Genomic DNA, 26,232 nt, shown 5'->3' with positions numbered 1-26,232 from the left:
AAGCGCTGGAAGGACAAAACCGTAAAAAATATTTACTTTGTATAAAGTGAGCTAGAGCAGCATGTTATTTCTAAAGGAATTAACTACGGTCTTAGGAAAACAGTACGACGGGTGTGCTGTTGATAAACTGGGCCTGTGGACACGCTTACTTGGCAAAATGTAAAGCAACAAAGCAAAGGATCAGGTTTGATCATTTAAAATGGGTACAAAACTGAAGATACAGAGTCCGGAGGGCACTTGTGGATAACATGCTTAAACAGTCTACATGCTGTTTGGCAGCCGTAAAAAGGCAAACATGGCCCTGGGGTGTTATCTACAGGGGTATGGTAGATAAATCCGTAGAAGTTATTCTGACATTACATAAAGACTCAGTGAGACCTCATTAACTCAAATGCCATTCTGGTCACCACAGTAGAAAAGATCTCACAGACAATGAAAAGATGTAGCAAAACCAGCTGAAAGAAAGTACAGAATTTCTAAATTAAGAGTAGTTTAAAAAACAAAACAAAACAAAAAAAACAAAACAAAGAACAGTGTTTGAAATATCTCATAACTAAAAGGAAACAGTTTTTTAGTTTAACACACCAGTACAACCACAAGATATCCTTAAGTGAAACTGCTGAAGGTACCTTTCTTGAAAAAGGAAAGAAAATGAGGAGAGGTGGAAACAGAATAGGTTTTTCTTTTTTAGAGTAATTAGAAAGCCATCAAAGAAACTGCCTTAAAACATCTTCTTTAGATATTCCCAGTAAGCTCAATTTATGCAAGATTTTATATGTATCTTGTGATTCAAAATACGATTCACAAAATTGCAGACATTTGATGAAGCCACACAAGTAGCCTGAATACAGTATTTTTGTGGGCAAAATACGTCTCAGTACAGCATGCCTTATTTACATAAATGCTGAAGGTTTCCTTACCGAATCATCAAGGCCATCTATATGCAAAACCACTGTCTTGGCACGCTTATTTGTGCTGCCAAGGAAAAACTGAGCTTTCCGTCGACGATAATTCATCTCATTCACATTGTCCATGTCTGACATATTGGAAGACTGAAGGATATCATAGACTTCAGAAGCTAAAAGTTTCGTCTCTCCTGGTGTAGTGGTCCTTAAAGAAAAAAAGGGATTAAGATTTGTAAATACTTGTTTTTACATTAGTACTCTAAACAGATGTTGATTATGTCCTTGCAACTGGAATACTCCATATGCTACAGAAATACAATTACACAGTCAATACATAGCAAACATTTTAAAAGGGGAGAGGAGAAATTAGGTAAAACTACTTCCTTTCCCATACTCTAATTCTTATGTCAATCTGTTAATTCTAGTATCATTATAAACAACACTGTGTTCTCAAACAACACAAATACAGTTTATATTAGTTTGACAACTACAAACAAAACATGGTAATAGATGCTCAGTACAATGCTGTTACTTTGTTCATGTTGAGCTTTTTTTTAATACAAAAGATCTCCAACTGCCTTGTGATACCTTTCATTTACCGCTTTCCTTGCTACATAATAAAACCAATTTCTCTGTAGAACTGTAATCTTCCCAAATGTTTTCTTCTCCAAAGTTACTGAGGATCAACAGCAAAGCAGAATCCCAGATTTTCTTAAAGAATCCAAAGGTTATTTCTGATTAGACTAAAATTTATGATATGAACTATATGACAGCATTATTTTTAGATAGAAAAAATATAGATAATAGAGTGAACATACATTAATTTCTTATGATTAATTAAAACTAATTTTAATAAGGTGCTAATATAAATCTGTTGTCCAAATTCAGCCCTGCGTTAATTGTGCCAGTGATTTAAAGCAGTGTGCAGAAACAAAATTATTACCGCATCAACTTGCAATTAATCTTAAAATGATGAATGACAGCTTTGCTGCTTTGTTTAGCAAACACTAAGTAAGCAACAAGTACCTTTAGATTTTTTTTTTCCATTTGACTTCCTTAATTACCATACATTAAACACATTTTCCATCCTACCATATGGACAAGAAAGAACAATGAAGGGAACATGCTAGGAGTCCTCAATTTGTGGGGGTCCCAGATAGCCTTTTTTTTTTCCCCCTCCTTCTCTGCACCTTGTTTGGAACAGCACCCGTTTGGAGAGGAAAATATGAGTTCTTGTGATCATTCAGTACATTAATATCATTCAAAGAAAAAAGGAAAAAAAGGGGTAGTAAGGAAACAACCAAGACCTAAAATAGCAAAGTATTTCAGCATATGTTCAATTTTAAATACATGCTAATGTTCTGCTCTCCTACAGTGAAAAAACCACTTATGTTAATTCACAGAAACAAGTCCTGGGAACTCAAAGATTTCAACTTCAACCTTCCATAATTTCTTAGATAAAGTAATAGAATAGATGATAAAGCCACGCAAGCTGATGTCTTGAGGTAATAAGTAAGCTTGTGCAGAAGTGACATCTTAAAGACACTAAGAAATTTACCCACCTGTTAGTTTTGGCAATTTCTTTCAACAACAACAAAAATCCTGTCCATACCAAGTGATTTACAATAGAGAAAATCAACAGTGGTTTTCTTACGTGTTTTGTGCTCCCAACATTATAGTTGGCACAGTTCTTGGAAAACTAATGCCCTAAGATTAACTGGACTATTGAAACAACCTGTTGATTTGAAAACACAAACTTAAATCTGCTCTTATTTGACACAAGTATTCTAAAGTATTCCTAAAACAAGTCTATACAGGTAAATGTTACGCATATGCACGCACACACTTAAACAAGCTACTCAGATAATTTCCTGTATTTTTCCAAATAGAGGATTACTACTATCTACCACTAAGTTAAAGATAATAACTCTCGCTACCCCTCTTACATTAAAAAAAATAATAATTAAAAAAATCCCAAGCACAAGATTTTGATCTTGTATAAAAAGAATGTGTTACAAAATAAGCGATTGACTGTGTAATAAGCAGCAGCATGAAACTCAGACACTACACTACAAGGGCAAGAGCAATGGATGTCAGGTAAGAATAGCAGATTGCAAAACAATCCCCAATAAAGGTATTAGCCAACTTTATTCTCCAGTAATATAGTACTACGCTTTCAGCAACTCAGTTAGAAAAAAAAAAAGAAACACAAAGCCTTCTACAATTTTTAGTGTACTGGTAAAATGAGTGAATACAAGTTTTGCATTAATCTGTTATTCTTTCATTTAAGTAATTTACACAACAGCTATAAAAAGAATATAAAAAGATGCTTTAATATCAAACTAGATACAAGGAAGATTTTTTTTTTTTTTTTTTTTTTTTTTTTTTTTTTTTTACAATGAGGGTGGTGAAACACTGGCACAAGTTGAATTCACAAGTTGCCACTCTAATATAGCACTTTATTCACCACTGAAGGTGCAGGTACATACTATATAGTCACTATGCAGTTAGAGATTGAGAACGATCAATCACTGGAACAACTTCCTCAGGGATGTGGTGGGGTCCCCATTGCTGGAGGTTTCCAAGATGCTACTGGACAGGGTGCTAGATAATCTTATCCTAAATTCCCTTTCCCAGGAAAGGCTGGACCAGATGATCTTTCAAGGTCTCTTCCAACCTGGGCTGTTCTATGACTCTACGACTAGTGTTCTGCTACCCTGATAGGCAAATGGCAGTCTCTAGTCAGAGCAGAGTAACAGTTGGTAAGAGATGGTTACCACCTCTTTCAGAGATGGTAACATCTTACATTACTTCAGCAAGATTCAGAAGATGCCTGTCAGAAACCCAAACCTTTAATTTTCACTGTCTTCTTGAATCCCTGTCATCCTAGATTGCTGCCTGTCCTTCCATTATGTTCACCCAAGGCTGGCTGTATAAGTAATATAAACACAGAATCCAAGTGACAAGTGCTGTATCTGTCAGAAGAGGATACAAGAAATAGTTCTCATTTTCTTCACAATTAAAAATAACTTTGTAAACATGATCCAAGTGCTGCAGAGGCTTTATTAGCATAACAAAGACATTTTAAAAAGTTTTAGCTAAACTTAAAGGACACGAAAATTACTGGCTACAACTCTAAAGGCATATGTGATGTGGGTTCAGTATGCGTGATTGGAGAGAATGTGTAAGCAGCACATAGCATTATGGCTGTACAACCAGCATGTGACTTAAGTATAAACACAGCATCATAAATGATAATAGAAGGGCCCCAACAATCATCTTAGCATAGCTGTATCAGATGTAAAGGTAACATAGAAAGTTATCTTTCTTCCTTTAAAAAAAAGCACAAAGGCTGAGAAAGACCAATATAGATTTTTCTCCTTTTGGAGAAAGACAAGATATAAATATGTTTATAAATACATGGGGGTTTTATATGTGTGTGTAAAAGACCCCCCTATCTTTCCTAGAAGCTGTAATACTGTATGTATATATTTTTAAATAAATATATATGTACATTACATACACACTCCTGTATCAGAGGAAACAGATGCAACCATAACCCTGCTCGAAATACAACAGACCCTGTGCACCAGCACAGAAACTATTACATGCATTTCCTTAGTGGCACACATTGTGCTCTAAAGACTCATCAGCCAAACAGATAACAAACATACTATAACAGCATTTCATTAGAGTGTTTCTACTGAGTTTATAACCTAGAGACAGGAGGTTTTCAAATTAAAGAGGGTATCTTTCTTTGCCAGAGATTCAATTACATTCCAGATTCTATCAAAAGGAGATTTGTGTTGTTTAATTCTGAAAGTCTCACTTCTACAGTGATGCTGCTTTTGGTTGTACTTGCTCAGTTTGTCCACTACCCACAATAAAATGACAAAGTTAATCACCCATTAATGAAATTTCAAGGCACTTAATAATCTTTGAATGACCACCTCGACCCCTGGGAAGGTGATGGAATGAATTTGGAAATTATTTCCTCCAACCACATGAAGGTGACCAGGAATAGTAAGCATGGATTCCCAAAAAGAAAGTCATGCCTGACCACCCTCAGAGCCTTTTACAATCAAATGACTGGCTTCATAGATGAGGGGAGAGAGTAGATACTGTCTTTTGACATTGTCTCGTATACAATCCTCATAAAGAAGCTGATGAAGTATGGACTGGGTGAGCAGATAGCGAGGTGGACTGAAAACTGGCTGGATGGCCAGGCCCAGAAAGTGGTGATCAGGGCCACTAAAAGTAGCTCGAGGCCAGTATCTAGCGGTGTATCCCATGGGTCAATACTGGGTCCAATCCTGATCAATATCTTCATTAACTATCTGGATGATGGAGCAGAGTGGACCCTCAGCAAACCTGTACACGACACAAACAAGGAAGGAGTGGCTGATATGCCAGAGGGTTGTGCTGCCATCCAGAGGGACCCCTACAGGCTGGAGAAATGGGCTGACAGTAACCTCATGAAGTTCAACAATGGGAAGTGCAAAGTCCGGCACATGGGGAGGAACAACCCCAGGCACCAGTGTAGGCTGAGGGCTGACCAGCTGGATCACAGTCATCAAGGAAAACACTGCTCCAAATTTTCTCCCTCAGTCTATAGCACTTTTTTGTAGTTTTACTTAGCACAGTAATTATATTCAGTAAATTTAGTATGAAGCCAAAAAAATGGATCAAACAGGAACACCAGAGAAATATTTTAATCTCAAGTCATTTCACAACATAGATCAAAATGTCAATGTATATGAGCTCACTCAGGAGTTTACATTTTTTATGCTCTCTCTTAACCAAATCTAATGTAGTTCTAGAGTACTCAGTTTGTAATCTACGGACCAATTTCAGCCTTGAATGGACCTTTTTCCCTAGGGTTGCTCAGGAATAAGAGATCCAAAGACAGACAGACCATTCTCAACTTTAGCTTTAGAAGGGGCATCACTTACACTTCAGGATACATGGAGAAGAGCTACAGCTCAATCCCTGCACAAGTCTGAGAAACCTCTGGGAGAAGAGAGCAACTAGAAGTAGACTTTCTCTATCCTGGAACAGCCCACTCCCTGAAACTCCGTTAAGATCCAAGCAAGGAAAATGATATGACAAGAACAGTGCATTTGCAGTAAACCACCTATACACACGTAATGGACGTTTTCACATACAGAGTGTCTGTACTATATATATTTTCAGTATGCATGGTACCCTAAGGGAGGGGGCATGGCATACAGCCTTAGAGCTCATGGGGAAAGGCTGTGTGGCTCATCACTATGCTCTTGCTCATGAGTATTTGGGAAACCAACACACAGAAAAACTGTAAAAGCAAACTGTAAAAAAAACCCAACACTGTAAAAGCAAAGAAAGCTAGTAGTGGTGAAGACTAACCCAATCCACAAAACTACGGAAACAGATCTCAACCTTTTAAAGTCAGTTTAGGTACAAGTTCCTGTATTGACATCTCAAGGAGTTTACATACTAATGGAAAAATAGTACCTTAAAACACAGATTTAAAAAAACCAAACAAACCAACAACAAAAACACCACCACACAGTTTAAATCTAACAAACATGAAGAGTTTGAAGAATAAAAATATCTTCATTATCCAAGTTAAGGCTCAGATATTTAGCAAGACCTCATCTGAATACCATACTAAGTAACCTACTCATAAATTAAAAGTAAAAACAACTCTCAGATTTAACTTACAGTCTTACCACTGAAAAATCCTAAGCAAGGCAGTGACTGTAACAAAGGACTGAATGCATCATTTTTTCTTCAAAACACTAGTTTGAGAGACTCCATTTCTATAATGATCCAAGCGCCTTTCCCACAAAAATTGGGAAAACTTGTGATCACATAGAAGTGGCTATTTTCATTCGATCCCAATGCTTTTCATACATGCAAGTACTGCCCCTATATGGCAGAACTAATATTTTTCCCCTAGAATCTTAAGTAATGAGATTTTCAACCACCACTTTATTTCTGTAAGGAACCTCATTCACTGCAATAAATGTAGTATCCTGTATGACACAAAAAGCGCAAGTAAGAATTTGATGAATTGGCATGAATTCCATCTAAATATGTTGTTGGGTAAATGCAGTTGTATTAGAAACCTGAAAGCATACATTTGGTAGAGATTTATCATTGATTTAATTGTGGTTAAAAAAGGATAACAAATTTGTATTCATATCAACTATGCCTTAAGACCATTGATGTATTTGTTTCCAGGTGGCCAATTTCTTTCAGAGCCCATTCTTCCTATATTTAAAGGCAAGAATTGTCTCTAGCAATAACTAAAGGGAGCAGTAATCTGCAAAAAATTGCTACATTCTGCAAGGGGGGGTGGGAAATCACTAATCCTTTATTCTAGAAGTGAGACACAGTGATTGACACAGTTTTGATGAAAACTTTGAGCATGAATGACAAGCCTAAAGAAAGAGCATGGTATTAGAGAAAAAAGCAATCTGCTTCAAGACAGTTATCTGATCTGGCTGTTTTTCTGGCTGTTCTGCTCCAGTGCCAGGGCAAGATTCTTTCTTATCTCCAAGAATGCTGCTCTTTCTTGTAAGCTTTTAGTGCATCCCATGATACGGTGGGCTCACAAGCATATGGCTACTCTCCTGACTCATTCCAGGCAACGGGCAAGTCATTTGAAAACAACTTGAAAAAGAGCATTACTTCAGGGTACACTTTCTCACAGTCCCACTACTGTGCTATTGCCATGCTACCCATTACAGTACACCTCAGTTCCCTCTAGCCCCAGAACACCCAGTAAAGACCAGATAACGTTATACAGCATCTGACTTCTTTTTTTTTAAAGGAAAAAAAAGTCAAAATCCTCATGAATATAGACAGCAGGATCCTTATGTTAGCCAACAACAACATAGCAAGCACAGCAGTGGGTTAACAATAGGAAAAATAATTCATAGGCGTAGAACAGGAAAAACAATAGAACCTGTAAGAACTGGGCAAGTTTGAGGTGACACACTGAGCTGCAGCACAATGAATGTCCAAATCCAAAAACCAAGCAGCCACACTGCTCGATGAACCTATGTACAGCCTGAGTGCGGTTGTGTTATGTGACTGCACTCCAATGGTATTGACCATGTGCTAGCTACATGTCACCTTTATTTACTCCGAGGCTGCCGCACCATGGAAACAAGGCAAGGTCAGACATACCTTCCTAGAATGCTTTCTAAACCTGCAAGATGCCTGCCACTTGGCAAGTCTTCCAGACTCTACTCACTCAACTAGCTGTGACAATTTGATCAGGAGACACTAAATTAAGAATAAAGCTTGGAACCGAACAAGGAAACCTGATGTCTTGAAACTGATTTTGAACTAAATGAGATACCTCACTGAAAAGACAAGTTAAGACCTGGATTTCCCAGTGCCACTTCCAGCGCAATTTAAGTCATATGCCTACTGACCCTGGAAATTTAGAGAAACCCCATGTAAATGCTGGGATGTTCTGAAGACTGCTGAGAAACAAAAAAAGAAGGCTAAATATTAAAATATAAATTGTAAATCTGAGTAAGATTATAGTACAATCCCATTAACTGCTATAAAATCAGTGACTGTGATATAATCTTAAACATTCAGCAAACTGAGTAATTACCCATGCTTAGAACATTTCCCCGATTCATTCTATTGTCCTCTGATCACAAGAGGAGAACAAACTTTGAAGAATAGGATAGCAGATTTGAACATATGCCATATGTTTAACCCAGCTATTCATCCAATTTTGTTTAACTCTTGCTATTTATAAGCTAAATGGAAGATCAACTTTTGATCTTCCACAGCTTGGTATCTACCATATGGACATATTCTCCATCTCAAAAAAAAATAATATTCAAGGCCTGTTACTCAACTAAACTCAAAAGGCTTCAGAATAGCATTTGCTAGACTAGAGTCTGCGTAACAGACATAAATTCCATGTTGAATTTCACAGCAGCTAGTTCCAACATCTTGCCTGCTAATGAACAGTAATCATTTAATGGATTTGTATGGCACAAGTTTTATTTGTAATATGGCTTCAACAAATTGCACCAAGGTTTAAACAAAACAAACAACTTAAGGATAACAACTCTTTCTGGTCCTTTCCAGTAGAAGATATCAAATATTGGCATTAAAAAGCCAGTCTTTCCCAGTAATAACGCTGTAGCAACCAGGTAGAAGCATTGGTCGTGCTGGAATTAGGCTTTGTGCTGAAGCGTTTTAAGAACATCTTGAAGGAAGCCAAACACACCACTTCTTGTATTATCAGCATGCTAAAAGCATTAAGTACATCATATTATTATATTATTACAGTATATAATTAATCTAGAAAATCCTTTTATGTTTTAAAAACCCACAGTTTATTTTAATTTTGAGAAGTAACCTTCATTTCATTATTTCCCTGAAATCTACTGGAGAAAGTAAAAAAAAAAAGTTTGCAAACTTACAGATAATGGCTTCCCTAAACAAAACCTGTGTGAATAATAAGAATTAAACTACAGCACCAACCTATACCAGAGCAAAAAAAATGCAGGTTTAGCCTGTGTAGGCATATCTGTGTGTAAGCTTTGTATTTGACTCACTTGCTAATACAATTACTACTAACCTATTCAGCAGAGACTTGAAGTAGGTTAACTTTGAAAGCAACAGCTATTTAAACATCTTGTTTCCATGCTCTTGAACAACTTATTTGTTGGCAATAGATTTTGGGGTTTTTTTGAAGCAAGTCAGTATCAGTAGCTTCATTGCTAGCCAAAAGGACAGCAGTCATGCAAAATAGGTTGAAGTATGCACCAATGCTTAAAAAAAAAAAAAAAATTTTTCTATGAACTTGCTGATCTACTGTGTAATTACAGAATGCGCTAACAATTTTAATTTGTTCCAAGTTACTACCTAGGGCTTCCTACCTGCAAAATTAAATGGAAATCTTGCTGAAAAAGATATTGTAGCATGTACTGCAAAAAAACCTCAAGTACAAAAATACATTCCTGAATAGAAATACATCTAATTCAGAATAACATATTCGCTTTGCATTAGATGTTCCAGTGTAAAATTCACTTTCTTCTGAAATAACAGCTCCATTTAGAAACCGCTAGTGAAGATTCTTTCATCGTTAACACTTTTGAGGCATTTCTGTTTGTGTCACTTCTGTTTGTGGCACTTATTGCCTATAATACCCATGAGCAACTATTTAAGCTCAAACCACACACCAGAACTTTACTATGTTTCTTGTTTGAGCAGCATTCAGGGGAAAAAAAAAAAGAAGAAAAAAAAAGGGAATCCAGACACTTACGGTCTAACAGGAAAATCTGCAGTTTTTTTTGGGATGCTTAGCATGAAGGTCAAAAACCAGGGACACGCATCACCTGCGGAAAAGCTCACTGTAACCCAAAAGCAGACATGATACTGGCAAGGAAAGATGTGAAACCTCCCACTGCTAAGTATCTATCAACTCACTTTTCATAGATAAATGGCTCCAGCCTACAATATGGTCAATCCACACCTCCAGTAAGTATTAAATACTTCACAACACAACTTGCTACTTTTATTTCAAACCATCTTAAGCCTTCTTTGTTCTTTATTTTAGTAAGCCGACAGAAAAAGTCAGCATATCAAAGAACCTACCTCAGCACTTCTCTTCTAAACTCAGTAGTAACCAGTGAAGGTCACTCTGTATTCCTACAATGTTTTCAACATCAGCTGACTGCAAGGTTTATTGAATGTTAAAGGCACTCTGTGTTGTCACTGTTACTCCTGATTCTTCTGTCAATCCACTTAAATCTCTTCCCTCCAACCTCAGTACTGAACCCCACCACAACAAGAGAGGACAGTTGCCTTTTGGCACACCATGTCAGGCAGGCCTTGAGGCACTGAGTTCAGCATGGTAGTATTTTTTTTTCCCTATTCTACAGTAAGCATTTAGTTAAAAGTCAATTCAGATTCTATTCTTTTTAAGTTATTAGAACATTGTACCACACTGTAAGCCATTTCAGTTTTTGTATTCATAGAATGGTTCAGGCTGGAAGGGACCTTACAGATCACCTTGTTCCAATCCCCTGCCACGGGCAGAGACACCTCCCACTAGACCAGGCTGCTCAAAGCCCCATCCAGCCCGGCCTTGAACACCTCCGGGGATGGGGCATCCACAACTTCCCTAGGCAACCTGTTCCAGTGTCTCACCAGCCTCACAGTAAAGAATTTCTTCCTAATGTGTAATCTAAATCTATCCTCTTTCAGTTTAAAACCATTACCCCTTGTCCTGTCACTACACCCCCTGATAAAGAGTCCCTCCCCATCTTTCCTCCAGGCCCCCTTTAGGCACTGGAAGACTGCTATAAGGTCTTCTCGGAGCCTTCTCTTCTCCAGGCTGAACGCCTCCAACTCTCTTAGCCTGTCTTCATAGGAGAGGTGCTCCAACCCTCATAGTGTTTCTCAGAGTCCCATATTTGTTTTAATATAAAGTCTGCAAGAAAAAATAGGAAGTAAAAACACCTTAATCTTACACTGCTTTCTAAAATACTTAACTCCCTGCTCAAGCCAGTTTCTAAATAAAGAAGAAACTGGGTAAGACACTGAACAGAAAGGCCTTCAAATATATGCATTTTTATCAATTTTATTTTATACTTCACACACTTTTTAATTCAGTGTTTCAAAGTTGGTTTGGGTTTTTTTGTTGTTTTTTTTTTTCCTCCATTCTGAAACATTTCTTGCCTATAATGAAAAGCTATTAGTTCACTTCCTGACTTCTCAAATGATTTCTTCACATTTAAATACAAAACACTCAAAGCAATTGTGATTATGGCCTTCTCTCTGACAAAAATAGCAACACCAGAATAACGCCTATTCACTCAGTAACAGGTACTGAAAATTATCTTCCAGGTTTAGGAACCTATAATTTGGTAACACATGGCCTTTCAGATATTGTACATAAATCACCACTGTAGAACTTAGGCACTTCAATGGTTAGGCAACAGGTCATGAAACTTGCACTACTTGGTATCATATTCATAAGCCAGTCTTTGCAAACCACCTGAAGGCCATGATTTTGAAGAACTTGCAGGTTGTCTCCAAATCTTACATTACGTAAATGAACAATTAAAGACACTGCATTAACGATTACTTACTTTGTTGCCTCACTATTTGTCTATTAGTTAACTTGGAATTCACTAAATACCAAGAAAATGAAATATTCACACCAAAAAAAAAGGGACGAGATAAACTGTTGAAATGCAGAAACTGTAGCGTCAGAGATGTACCAAGAAAGCTGTGCATTAACTGCAAGCGTTGCACGGAAAGTAGTAACGAATGTAGCTGGTCCGCTGTTTTCATTGTGTGTGCACATGTAGTGAGCTAGCACACTAAAAGCTAGTCTATTGAACGAGTATTGTATTGAACTGGTATACTAAAACATCTATGGATGGATAGTACCTGAATTAAATTGAGACAGACACTAGATGATGAGAAGCCACACAACTAAGAGTCCCAATACAAATGACAGACATCATATGGAATGTTATAAAGGTAAAAGTAGTAGCTTGGAGAGCAAAAAGTAAAACAAAATGTATTTCTAACTGCAGTCAAAACCATTATAACAGAAATTACACACACACACACACACAACAGAATGAAAAAAATAATAATACAAACACACAAAGCAAAATCTAGAGGTTGACAGCCACCTAAACTGTTGAATACAGAAACTACTAATTGTACGGAACTCACTAAGCAACTAAATTGTGTGCAAGAAGAAACTATGACTTTGTAATACCTCTTTCACTACAAAGAGGTCCCGAGATACAAAAAAACCCCAAAACAAAACACAGCACACTAAACCAACAGAACATCGAAAGTACATCAAAAGAACATCGAGTACATCTTGTAGGGCACAGGTCAGACCCTTCCCTTTGGTCATATTTCATTTTTTCCTCAGTGACCAATTCTACACACACACAAACAAAAACAAGCTCATCCAAAGTTTCACCTCTCATAATAAACCTTTAGAACAGTTAGTTATATGACTACTAATTTCTATTAACCCCTGCAAAATATAAATCCACAGTAATATTTCAATATTTAAATTAGTAGTTACATTTGAATTGTTGGCAGTTAAGTCTTGGACTACTCTTAAAAATGACATCCACCTTTCCAAATGTTTAAACTTCATTTTCTTGTCTCAGAAAACCCGCAAGATTTTCCCCAGAGAGTTCATTACATCATGACTGAAATCCAGGTTAACACCAACGCTGTAAAACTAGGATTCTACAATATTTCATTACTTAAAGCTTTTTGTGTTTTATTTATTGTTAGCATTTGCCCCTGTGCCCACATCTCTTTGTTGAGATCACGGTTTCCTATGTCCTTCATAATGCTAAATACACCACAGGAATACCAAAAAAAAAAAAAAAAAAGTCTTGAAACATCTTTTCAAAAATTGATGAACTGTGAGAAAGTCTGAACTCCTGTTGGTTTGCCACCACCCACAAGAAAAGAGAGCAAGAACTTTTACTGAATACATGCCTTAGTGATCTAGGTAGCCCACAGCACCGAACCCCTCCACTCCTTCCTACATATAATCTTTTCCAAATAGCAGGAGGCTGTTTGACAGACAAAAGGAGCATTCAGCCACTTGCAACAAAAAAAACATGGTATACTTAAAGAGGACACATCGATATTTGCTACATTTCCTAATATTTCATTAGGGTTTTTTTTGGCAGAGGATGCTTTTTCAAAAATAACTTCAAAACCCAATCTATTTCTGAAACTCGTAAGATAAACAAAATATACAATGAAAACATTTCTTGAAGAAACTAGGGGTGGGGGAGAGGGATATTCATAGAATCATAGAATGGTTTGAGTTAAGCCACTTTGCTTAACAATGCTGAATAAAACAGCCTCCAGACGTCTCCCTGCTGTGACCATCTATTATTAACAAGCACACTGCTACAGCACTAAAAAGAGTGGAGTCCCACAGCCCAAAGAAGATGCACCAGCGACCAACATTATAATTTTCTAGAAGCACTTACCTTCTAATACACAAAACGTAACAAAGTGAGTAAAACAAGGAGGCTTGGGAAAATAACTGGAAAGGAAAGGCCAGTAAACACAGGATAGACAGAGAGATGTGTGCATTACTCTTGTTCCAGGTGATACACTGCAATTTGTAAATCATTTATAAAAACAAAGCTTTCAGAACCTCCTGCTCACAGGAATATTTAAGACATAGGATAACCACAACTTCTCAATACAGAATCACAAGCATGATAGAGTCCAAAACCAATCATGCAACAGAATCAGGCTTCCCATTACCCAAGCTCAACTATTTCTCAATTTTGATGTGTAAAAAAACCCCACATACCAAGGATAATTGTCATGGTTTGGGCCAGACTGGCCACTGGAACTGAAACATTACTAAGTGATTCAAGTACAGAAACAGTCTGTAAAAAGCTATTTCATTCTCCTTTGCAGTTGAGAATTTAAGTATTCCAGGCATTAACACAAATATATAGATGTGGTAAATGTGAAAAGTTTACAGAATGTTTTAGCTATAATTTCTTACAAAGCGTTGTCTTGAAGTCAGTCATGATATGGTAACATCCCCTTCATCGTCAGATATCCCTTTAAATATCTAGTTTGCTTTCTTGATAATTATTACATGGCCTTTGCCCTGTCTTCCCCCAACCATTCCTCCTTTCTCACAAAGGAGAAAAAGAAGTATGTTGCACAACAAAAATGATAAAACTATTGTAATGTTACATCCCTACTATTTTAATGTCAGCAAATACTACCTGAAATACTTGGCTTGTCAGACATCATAAATTTAAACTCTGCTGGTTTCAACAAATAATTAAATTTTCAAAAAGTATAGGTAATTAAGACTACCAAAAATTAAAATTGAGTAAGAAGTCAGCAATTATAGACTGCATGTATTTTACCAGATCTGCAAGGGACTCTAATTAAACACATATTAATTGCCCTAATCTTCTTAGGCAAGTAATAAATTGGAAGAGCTGATTAATGCACTGGATTTAGTTCAGCTTGTTAAATCTGACACCCTGGCAAAAGGAAGACTATCTTGAGAAGCTCTTTTAGCTAAGTAATTGGAATTTTACTCTCAGTAATTTGCCGTTCCATAATAAGAGCTATTTAGTATATTGACTCTTCATCAGTTTTTTTTTTTTAAATACACGTTAGTTATATTTAAACAGTACCATTATGCTGCTCATAAAGATTATGAAAAATTATGAACTTTGACCTTTACTGTCCATCAAAAGTCACTTTCACACTGAACACAAATTAGAATATTTCCTTGTAGGCTATAAATCCTAATTAATTTTAATTCTAGAAGCTGCTAATAACATTTTACAAAGTCCATACGGACATATTAAGTCCTCCATACAATTCATAAACCCAGCAACTAAACCAGTTTTCAATATTAAATAACTGCTGATGACTCCGGGAATACAATGAAACACCATTCTCCAACAAGCCTCAAATTCTCCTCTCCTTTTTATCTATTTACACAAACATTTCTACACACTTACAGGTACTCAATCACCTGGAAAGGGATGAAACATTTTTGTGATAGCAATAAAGCAGTATCAACCATAAAGAAGAGTTTGGAAACCTGCAGGAGGTAGAGATTTTAAAGGTCTGATTTCTCCCCAACACAGTTACTACTCTTAGCTTATAACGTGAAAAGATGCATCAAGCTTCACTTAAAGATATGCAGATGTGGATAACAAATAAGAAATCTCCCCTGCTAAGGAAAAAAACCAAAACCAGCACATATAGAATAGGGCAACAGAAATTTTTATATTTGAAGAACATTTTGAAGCATTCCACGAAATTTGAACAGCTTTCTCATATGTCCTAGAAGACGTGGAAGTGTATAAAACCTTTCATAATAAGTATCTCAAAGTCATACGTATTCCAAATCAAGTTCAGTCTGGGAAAAAAAAAATCCTAAATACATAAATAACTTGCTGCCTTCAAATTTTCATTCTGTACTCCTCAGATCTGACATTTTGTATTTCTGCTCTAGAGCCTATAAGCTCCAGCCTCTGCATCTAAAAATCTGTTACTCTTCTGTTAGCAAAGACTAGTGTTCATACATCTTGAAAATCACTGTCACAGTGAACATAAAAACCTATCCTTCATTCCTTAGGTGAAATGTAGTATCAACTAAGGAGTCAGACAAACATTCATTTTAAGCAGTAAAATTATTTTCATAAATGAGTTATAATGCTGATTATAAGCAAATACCAAAAAGCTGATCAGGTAATACTAGGGAATTGGTTAGTCATGAAACGAGACATGAAGGTATCTCAAAGAACTACAGTTAAATGTGACTGTCTCTCAAACATTTCCTACCTATTTTCCATGATGCAGTACAATTTACTACTAATCACTGGATAAACAGGTGGCACTCAATTTAAACTCTCATCCTCAGTAGTCTTATGAAGGAAATAGCACTTTGCCTTCACAATAATGAGTTTAAACAAGTGCTATATTCTTCTTCCGTTGGTTAAGTATTACTTAAAACAAAAGGGTATTGGCCTGTGCCTGAGGCTCCTATGTACTATTACAAGAAATCATAAGCAGCAAACAAGTTCCAACTATTTTCCAGTTGATGGCATTGACCATCAAAAGATCCGTTAGACTGGTTAGCCATAGGCAGGTTATGACAAGAAATTCCACATCTGAACCTGAGGCCTCCAATACAGAGACCTTCAAAGGTTATAAAAAGGTACTCACATGATGAGAAAAGCCCTCAAATTTCACAATTTACATAACTGAAGGCAAGAGAGAACTGGAATTCTAAACAAACTCTTGACTTCCTAAGCACAGCGTCAGTTCAGCACTGCTGAACATCAACTTAAGTCTGAAATATGACAAATACTCAGTTTCCAACTTGCCTCTGTGTGCACGAGCTGCGTTTCATTGCTTGAAAAGCCGCAACGCAGCTTTATCAGTGGCAGAACACAGTTTGACACGATTCAATACTTAACAGGGGAAGCCACTGAATATTATTTAGTTAAGTCAGAAGTCAATGAAAGTGAACAGCAAGAGTTACAAAATCGTTGATAAAAGAAAGAGATTCAGATGACAGGATGTGCTTAACCCATCAAGAGCAAAAAGCCAGTGACTGCAACTTCTGGTCCAAATGATGCTGGGTTCTGTCTTGCTTGAAAGAACTGCGCAATAACCAGAAAAGCAGAATACTGACAGAAGTTCATATCTCTTGGTGGTATGATTTGTTTGCATTTTTATAACACATCACACACACAAAAAAAAAAATCTAAAACCCAAATTAAACTGTGGAAATCATCAAAAGATTCTAGATTAGATAGAGCAATGAGCTAGACACACAGATTCTGGAAAGAATACTGGAATGTATAGCATGAAATCATTAAGACCAAAGCACTTATTACTGCATTTATTAATGTTTAGTTTCAGTTCAAAGGACTACAATATCTTCTGGTAAACTGAAATCACATTAAAAACTAGAATCTGCTTTTTGTAAAGCAAATCTGAAGAAGGTAGAGACCTTGTTCTTTCCCCTACAGACTTTCTAACAAAAAAACACAACCCCAAACCATTGGTTTTTTGTGACAAAAATGATTCTACATCCATCTTCTCAGCACTTTTCTACCATCTTTCTCCATATTTCTGCAGGCAACACAAAACTTAGCTTCAGCATTTCCTGTCAACATTAAAGCCTAAAATCCTGACAAGCACATGACAAAGTCTTGTGTTTGAAGATGCTATGTATTTAAATTTTCATGATATCACACTTTCCAAATGTTACAAGCATACAAATCAAATGTATGTTCTTACTCTTGCCAAAGAGCTTTCTAGAAAAAAAGAACACCTACAAGATTTCCAGTTTTTACTAACTTATCTCTCCGTTTCTGCACATTTCTGAACTCCACTCTTTTGATCTCTTTTTGAAATTGAAACATAGAAAAAAAAATGTTGAAGAGATTTCCATAAAATTCTTTAAACAAAAGTTTTAATTATGACTGTTTCCCCAAGTAATATTTGTAAACTGCAGAGACTGATAATAAACTATCACTCTCCTTTCAACAACTTCTTAGGGATGTCCCTGTGCTCTAAATAGATGTGTAATCTATACTAAACGTAAGTTCTTCTGAAATACATGCTTCTGTTATTACCTAAACATTTCAGTTCTTATTGTTATCATAAAAGTAGCAAGCAAAGAATTCTGTATATTTTACCTTAATTATTCTTGTCCTTAAAAAAAGTTGAATACTATAAGACTTAATCCTATTTTTCCACGTGCACCCTATTAAAAACACCTATAATTTGAAGAAGTTATAATTATTAAATTATTCAAAAAAGTGATAACTATTCACTTCTGAATTCTAGTCACTTAGTTAATCATCCTATTTAAGACATTTATTTTAAATCCTTTGTGTTTGGGTGAGTAACAAGATGATATTTAGGCATAATGCTGAATTTCATGACAATACACAATCTTGTTAGTTTCAGCAGAATTAATGAAGTCCTTAAAGCTAAACAGTTTTGATCTTAGATCAGGTATCACATAGGACTTGTGAACAGACCAGAATTTTCCCTCCACTTCTTCCCGTTCGTACCTTTAGATAAGCAGCGTCAAAGAAAGATACACAACAACAAAAGATACACCACCAAAAACTGGAGGGGCTACAGGATGAAGGAACTAGCAAAGTCTAGCCTTGGGTTTTTTCTAAAAGAAACTTGTAACATATACCACCAGTGATACATTAGAGATTCAACTAACACATTAAAGATTCAAAAGCTTTCCACTTGAAACTTTAATATACAATTTTACTTGTGTTTCATCCTTTTCTAAATAATTGTTTTGAACGCTTTTCTGAAACACTTCTCAGTGCAGCGGTGTGATTTTTCTCCTCCATCATGGAACAGTCCCACACATCTGAACTAGAGCACTACCACACTGTATGTAAAACAATCACCTTTTGATAATTTGATGGCAAATTAGTTTTTGCTATGACAGCTTGATTTTTGAAGGAGGTTGGGGTTTTTTTGCTAATAATGATTCATTTTAGTTCATCATACTAATTTCTATTGATAAATGCACATGAGCATCTTCTCCAGTGTCTATATATTCATGCATCTCCCAGTATTCAAGACTCAATGCTTAGCAATCTTAACAAAATCCAACAGCTATAAATTTTAAGACGTAACCCAGCTGACACATTCTACCAAGAAACAAGAGACCACTACAAACCTTACTAACTACTGCTCCACCTGCAAGATGTTTCCTCACACAGAACTGCAGATACACACCTTCAAAAATACACCAAAACAAATACATTGCATATACAATTTCCCTTCCCAAAAGTGGGATTCAAAGAATAAATGTGCCAGATGCCAACCCATCTCATTAAATGCACTAGTGCAAGGCACCCTTATACAACGATGAGAAGGACTGTAAGAGAACCTAAAGGGAAGAGGCAAAATTAGTTATCTGTAACAAGGGCAAGAAATCTGTTCTTTGGCAAATGACTTTCAAATTAATTTTTCCTTGTAGACTACAGTCTAAGTACTTTGCTATACTATAAAATGAAAACTATTAATTGCTTGCAGCCACATAAATTCAACAAGGAAGAATGCAGCATTAAAGAGTTGCTATATGAATTCATAGTCAAAGTTTTACTTTGCATCAGAATGTTGTGTTTACACTGTCTTTGGAATCAACAACCCATCATACACTTACTTTTGTATTACATTCTGCAAGCTGAGCATCATACCCAATTCGCTTTTCATCTTCTCTCTGTTGGCACGGCACTCTGCCAAATAGCGGAGAGCCTAAAAGAAAGAAGACCATGTCAAATCAGCCATGTGTCCAGTACATTATCATTCATTTTTATTAGTGTACATCTGCAAAACATTCACAATGTGAGTTCTAGTGAGAAGATAAGGAGTATTATCACCTACTTTGAATATTAAAATTTTTTTTATTCTTATAAATACGGAGAAAGCATAGAACATCTAGTCTATGACAAAAGGTTGAGAGACTGGGTTTGTTTATAACAGCTAAAAGAGTCCAAGGGACAATCTAACTGTCTACAACTACTCAAAAAGCCTTTAGGAAGATGACTAAGCCAAACTTTCCTCTACAGCAGCAGACAATGTTACAAGGGGGAACAGCCACAACCTGCAGCTTAGGAAGTTCAAATGAGATATTACAGTTTTTTCACTACGAAAGTAGTTCAACACTGAAACAGACAACCTAGTGGGACTGCAGAATCAAGGAGACAAAGCTACAACTGACCTGAGTGGTGGTGACAGTCCCAATTCAAGCAGGAAGCTGAAGTGAATGACTTCCAGAAGTCCCTTCCAACAAACATTTACATGATCTGAGATCTAAATTCATTTTTATACACTATGCTTCTAGTACAATTTCCACCAATTCTACAGGCTACCCCGGTACACAACCACCAAGTTTCTACTGTCTACAGAAAGAAGTCTACCACATTTATAAGCTTCTGAACACTAACCGCAACAGTCGTCACTCCATGCAGGAATACGAATACGAGCAGCAGCAAGCTGCTTAGGTTATTGTTACTTAAACTGGGAATTGACACTTATTTGTTGTCCAAGGTTTTGTTTATTTGACTTTCAAGGTAGACTCTTGGCACAGCTTCACACTGCTGACCCCAGTCAGCACCTGTGTATTTGCACGATCCTCCTAACGTAATACATTCCCAGTTAAAATGTCAGTCCTTCTTTTCATGAGACACCTCACTATTGTTAGTGCTGACAAAGTTGTCATAAAAGGAACCTCCAAAGGTGTACTGTACATTGTGCCTTAGTCAGTTTTATTGAAGTAGGTACAAGAACTGCACTTGCAAAATCCTGCAATACACAGATACAATGGTTTATAATGTGGATTTTGTGATAGCAAGGTTTAGAAGTGCACCAGTTCTTTAAACATAGACATATAATAGCTACGCTGCTCAATAGCTGCTTTAAAAATAACATGTTCCTTAATCCCTTCAGGCAGAGAGAACTAATTAACTGGGTTTTTTTCTAAATCATCTTCAGTGCATATTAGGTAAAATTCAAGACCATTTTATTGACTATTGGGAAAGTCTGGCTGCTGGCCAGCATGATAAAAATCTCCAAATGTGATTTTTGCTGTTTTCTGATGTGGATCAGTATCAATACTTGCAGTTTATAAGTGTTGTATATCCATCTATTTTCTTAATTTTCAACTACGGGGAAATACCTGAATGATAGCTCTGAACTACTAACTTTCATGCTAAGAAATGTATCCTTACTGCTGGAAAAACATTTCTTACTTTTATTAGTCTCTGTTCAGACAATGTAGTGAGGATGTAACTTTGTTGGACTCAGAAAAACGCATTCCCTTAACAGCTAATTATTTGGGTCAAAATGTAGGCAGTCTGTTTTCCATCTGTTAGATACTCTTTATGCAAAAATGTAACTTCCACTAAAATAAGACCAAAGACAAAGTTACCAGAACAACTTAAGTGACCTTACTTTTCAACACCAGAAGTCCTATTGCCCCTGCCCCCCATGGAGATGCAAAGGTCTGCACCTTCAAAGAAGGCAGATCATTTATGCTTATTAAATCACAATCTACTGAATGCATAAGGAAGACCATTATTACGGACTTTGGCTCAGTCTCTGTTCAGCAAAACACCTACGTTAGCTTCAAGCTCACAAGTAATCAATAGGACTATCTTCTCCATACTTGAATATAAAAACACACTGTTGTCAATCTTATAACAAAAAACACCTTTGATGTTTTGTAAGTGAAATACTAATGTAGTTTCTTCACTTCAGAGTCCTATTTTTGAAAATTTTAGTCCAAATTTAAGAGGGGGGAAAAAGTAGTATTGCCTGGATTACTTCTGATTTTTTTTTTATTTAAAACATTCAAAACTTCTAGCATTTGAAGTATACCATAAAGAGTTACTGGAATCAAAACTTGCAAAAAGTACAGAAAAATATACCACTTCTTTATCAGACAGAAGAAAGGACTGAACTGAAACTGCACATTGGGAGAAAGACACCCTTCCTGAAAGATTCTACAACACATCAAAAAAGTTAAATAGGGAACTATGACGATTCATATAGACTATTTATAATTTCAGCTATGGGAATTGCAGAATAATACAATAAGAATTTTAAAGTTAGTGCTGTACATCCTTTTATTAGGTACAACTTAATGGAAAATCATTACATTTAATGACTCCCATTCAAATGGAAGCACCTTTCTGACTAATGAGATGACTAGAAAAACAAACAAAACAAAAAGATGCTTCAGAATGGAAAAGTATCAAAAATGAAGACAAAAAGCTATCAGCAAAGATATTAAAAGCTACAGAACCTAAGAGGTTCAAGAACACAAGGAGTCTGCATGTTTTCACAGTAAACTGATCCATTTCTGACTAGAGACAGGGTCCTGGGATATTGCATAGGGTCTTCCAATTCCTGATTCCTAATCCACCCTTAACTGTAGGTTACCACTAAATGGAACAACAGTGCTATCTCACATTCCTACCCAAGGAGATGTCCTTACAGTGCAACTTGAATAATATCTGAAGCTGTGGAACCACACTGCAAAACGGATTATCCCTCATCAATCTGATAAAGTCAGCCCTTTTTATGTAGAGTTAATTTTTGTCACATGATCACAGACTGATTCCCAGATCTCATACAGACATTGAGAATATGCAGCCCAAAGGAGCCAAGGAAGGAAAAAGAGAGCGAGACGCCCAAACAAGATCCTCTTTTAAGGCCACAACCTAAGGAAACTGCACTGGAAAGAAAACCAATGCAACATATTCACAAGAATTCTAACCTCAACTCAAGTTCTTCCAGTGAAGAGCATTACAGTCTTGCAAATGCTATGGTTAAGACTAGCCTAAAAACCAATTAGCAGGACAGAGGTCTCCTGGATTACAGGATCTCATTCCCTGAACCCAGAAGAGTATCTGAAGACACTGAAGAGACACTGAAGTAATTCCAAGAAGTCCACTAATATTCACTGTAAAAGTAAAACAAATTATAAATACAGAATTATAGAATTTTTTTTTTTTTTTACAACAGGAACATCGAATCACATATTTGCCAAGTATATCTATTTACACCACCTACGTTTACCAAGGTCCATAACATCTTCTTAAGAAAGAGATTTAAGGGTGCTTACCTCCCTCCACACAAAAAGTGAAATAGCTGTATTAGGGGAAAAATGCAAAGTAAATTATTCTCTTCCAAAAACCACAAATACCCCTGGAATAATGTGTCATTGCTAAATAATTTTTGAAATGCATGTTTTTTTAAAAAAAACACATATAATGAATATCAACATAACATAAAACTAGGTTTTATTTTTTACATTTTTACTTGTTTAAAGTCACAAAAAGTCCTACTGACATACAAATTTACCTCCAGAATACTTACTAGTAAAGCTGAATGAACAACTGGAGGGCTGGGATGGTCCAAAAACAGAATAAGACCTGGCAGGCATCCTTGATCCTGAACAATGGCCCGTCTGTTCAATGGGTCAGCTGCTAGATCTCGGAGTTGGTTAACTACAGACAGTGCATCAGGCTCCTCACTCATAGTAGAATTCATTTTTTCTGCACCATGCATACAAAATACCTGCTGAAAAAAAATATCTCTATTACTAATACCACAACTTTTATCAGCAATTAAAACACAGGTAAGACAACATCACAAAGGCACTGATTTGTTATAAGTATAAAAGTATAAAAAAAAAATCAAGGACTAGAATTCATCGAATGTGGATGGAATTGATAAGGATGTGGCTCTTGAAATTTGTAAACTGGAAATCTAAACTTCTTATGCAGAGAACAGGTAGGTTTGGTTCATAATATTTTGACTTGTTTTCTATACATAATTTCAGACCAGTCAGCCTTTATGGGACTGTGTTGGTTTTTTTACACTACTGACAAATATTTACAAGAAATCCATAGTTTTCTCACAAGGCACCCTAGAAGTCTATAAACATCCCTCTGGATAAACACATGTGAAAATCAAAGTATGTATTTTCAGAGTACCTTTAGCAATAATAGAATTTTATACAAAAATGAATCCGAAAAGACAGTAAAAGATTAACACTACATCAAGAACAGGGAACATTAAGTTTTAATCTGGATATATATCTCAAATAACCAGTGTAATGCCATACTCATTCAAAGGCAAAAAGGATTTTAGAGGGTGGGTTTTGAGTTTTGGGTTTGTTTCTTTTTTTTCACTAGTGGGGCCCCCTCAATAAAAAGAAAGAAGGTCACGCCTGGCTACAGCCAAAGTCCAAGCCAAGGTATCAATTTCAAAGGAGACACGTGTTAGCTTGAGAGTATCAGATTCCAGAGTTGTTTAATAAGGAGTAAGTACTTAACAGGCAACAAAAGCATAAGTTTACTTGGAGAAAATCCTACATCTTGATTCAAAAAACTGGTTTCCTCCAAAAGACTGACTAAGTGCCTCTGCAACAACTAAATGCTAACTGTGGTCCTGGTGTTGCCAGTACCAACTCATGCAAGTAAATTTTGTTAGGGCACAAAAGTGTGAGTAAATACTTATTGTTAATTTGTGTTCTCTCATTTTTCCCTTGCATAAAAATAAAACAAATTTGTAGGTGGTCACATTCTTTTGGGTCATTTCCCAAACAAATAATATTGTACAATATTATTGTTTTCTTACTAAAGGTAGGTCTTCAACAACACAAATTAATCATACTCCTCAAAAACAACAAACCACAAATACAAATTTTGGTTGTGACAATTTCTGACATTTTCACATAGAAAAAATGCTGTTAATCTCTAAGTCATTGGTCCTTCATTCAGGAAAGAGCTGTAATGTGAAAAGTACATACCAATGATTAGTGTCCAAGTTATTTTCCTTGACAACCACAAGTCCAAAATAGATCAACTGGGAGATACAGCCGCTCAATTAATAAACAATAATTTATATATCCAAAGCACACAACTCTAAATTAAAAAAGTCTCTGTTAAATATTACTAGTTACTTTTCATAGTAGGCAGAGAAACTTATTCAAAACTTGAAATCAAGCCAGTTGTAGAGCTGATGATAACCAAAGTCTCTGACTTGGAGTTCCACGTCCTGAGCACCAGATCATTCCTACAACTCTCTCCATCCTGATTGCCTTTTGCCTTCTTCCTTCTAATCTCTTGAAAAAGCATGAAGCCAAATTTTACCCCCCTCCTAATCTATTAGGCCACAATCATGGCAGATCCTTCTCCCTCTCTTCTCAGCCACAACTGAGAAGACAAGTGAAGTCCTTACCTTCTCCATCACCTACAACGACCAGTTTTATGAAACCCGGGACCCCGGCATTTTTTTTATGAAAAAAAATTTAAGCTGTTTTAAAAGTTTTAAGAAGTTATCTAGAATTTGGGGGCCTAGCAGATAAGTTAGCCAGGTACCAGCTCTTTTCTCCTTCTGGTAGCTTTGAAATACAAGCTTAACAAAGGCCCCGCAGATCTCTCTGTCGGTCTCACTTTCTGCTCCATGTCCTCACCGGGGAGGCCCAGGAGAGGAACCGCCACAGCTTCACACCTCGCCTGTCACCCTGAGCGCTCCCGAAGCGGCGGAGCTGACAGCCTGGCCGCGACAAGGCCCCGGGGCTCAGCTCCCAGGGCCCCTCGTCCGGTGGTGGCACAACTCTTCGGCGACCGGCCGACGTAAGCTCCGGGAGGGCAGGAGGGACCTCAGCCGGCCGCGCCGCCGCCCCCCTCTCAGGGCCTTCCCGCCCTTCCCCAGCGTCCCCATTGCCGCATCCCCTCACCGCGGCCTGCTCCCCTCCCCGGCTCCGTACCGTCACAAAAGACGAACGCGGCCGAGAAGCTCAGCCCCGCGCCCCCATCGCCCGCGGGGGCGGCGCGGCCTGCGGAAGGCAGCGGGAGGAGGCCGGCAGCAGAGCCCGCCGCACACGCACCACCCGCCAGAGCCCGCTCTGACCCCGGCACCACACCACCACCCCGCAACCCCATTGGCCGGATCCTTTTCGCCACTCGTGGCGCGCTTTGTTCCTTTCGAGACACGATTGGCTGCCGGGGGTGGGGCGGGGCAGCTGTGCATGCCGGGAGTTGTAGTTCGCAGAGGGCAGCAAGGCCTTGCCGGGGAGGGCACGACGGGGGAAAAACACGCCCCTTACTCCGATTTATTTTTAATAGCTTGGGTTTTTTTATCCATAGATGATCACCGCCATAATTTGAACTTACTGCCCAAGCGTAAAACAAAATAGTGCGAAATGCACCTGCTCCCGTATGGGGACACAGCCGGCCAG

At 37.2% G+C, this 26,232-nt stretch overlaps 1 protein-coding gene across 4 annotated transcripts in view; it reads right to left on the bottom strand.

The window, feature by feature from the left end:
- The window catches only part of ARMC1 (armadillo repeat containing 1), a 31,521-nt gene extending 5,598 nt beyond the window's left edge, over positions 1–25,923 (bottom strand). For 2 of the 4 annotated variants that reach the window (XM_054191325.1, XM_054191326.1), the window contains exons 1-4: positions 25,762–25,923; positions 23,361–23,561; positions 19,642–19,733; positions 921–1,110 (exon numbers count right to left, since the gene is read on the bottom strand). In XM_054191325.1, coding sequence (XP_054047300.1) covers positions 921–1,110; positions 19,642–19,733; positions 23,361–23,552 — 474 coding nt within the window. In that variant the 5' untranslated portion in view covers positions 23,553–23,561; positions 25,762–25,923. Of the gene's footprint in view, positions 1–920; positions 1,111–19,641; positions 19,734–23,360; positions 23,565–25,761 lie in introns of all 4 variants that reach the window. The other 2 variants (XM_054191324.1, XM_054191323.1) reach the window with 2 other exon arrangements.
- Between the last annotated feature and the right edge of the window lie 309 nt (positions 25,924–26,232).

Source organism: Rissa tridactyla, chromosome 2 (assembly GCF_028500815.1).
Source record: "Rissa tridactyla isolate bRisTri1 chromosome 2, bRisTri1.patW.cur.20221130, whole genome shotgun sequence".
Classification (NCBI taxonomy): Eukaryota; Metazoa; Chordata; class Aves; order Charadriiformes; family Laridae; genus Rissa; species Rissa tridactyla.
The sequence above is the reverse complement of the archived record's forward strand: the minus strand, read 5'-3'. Positions and strand labels throughout refer to the sequence as shown.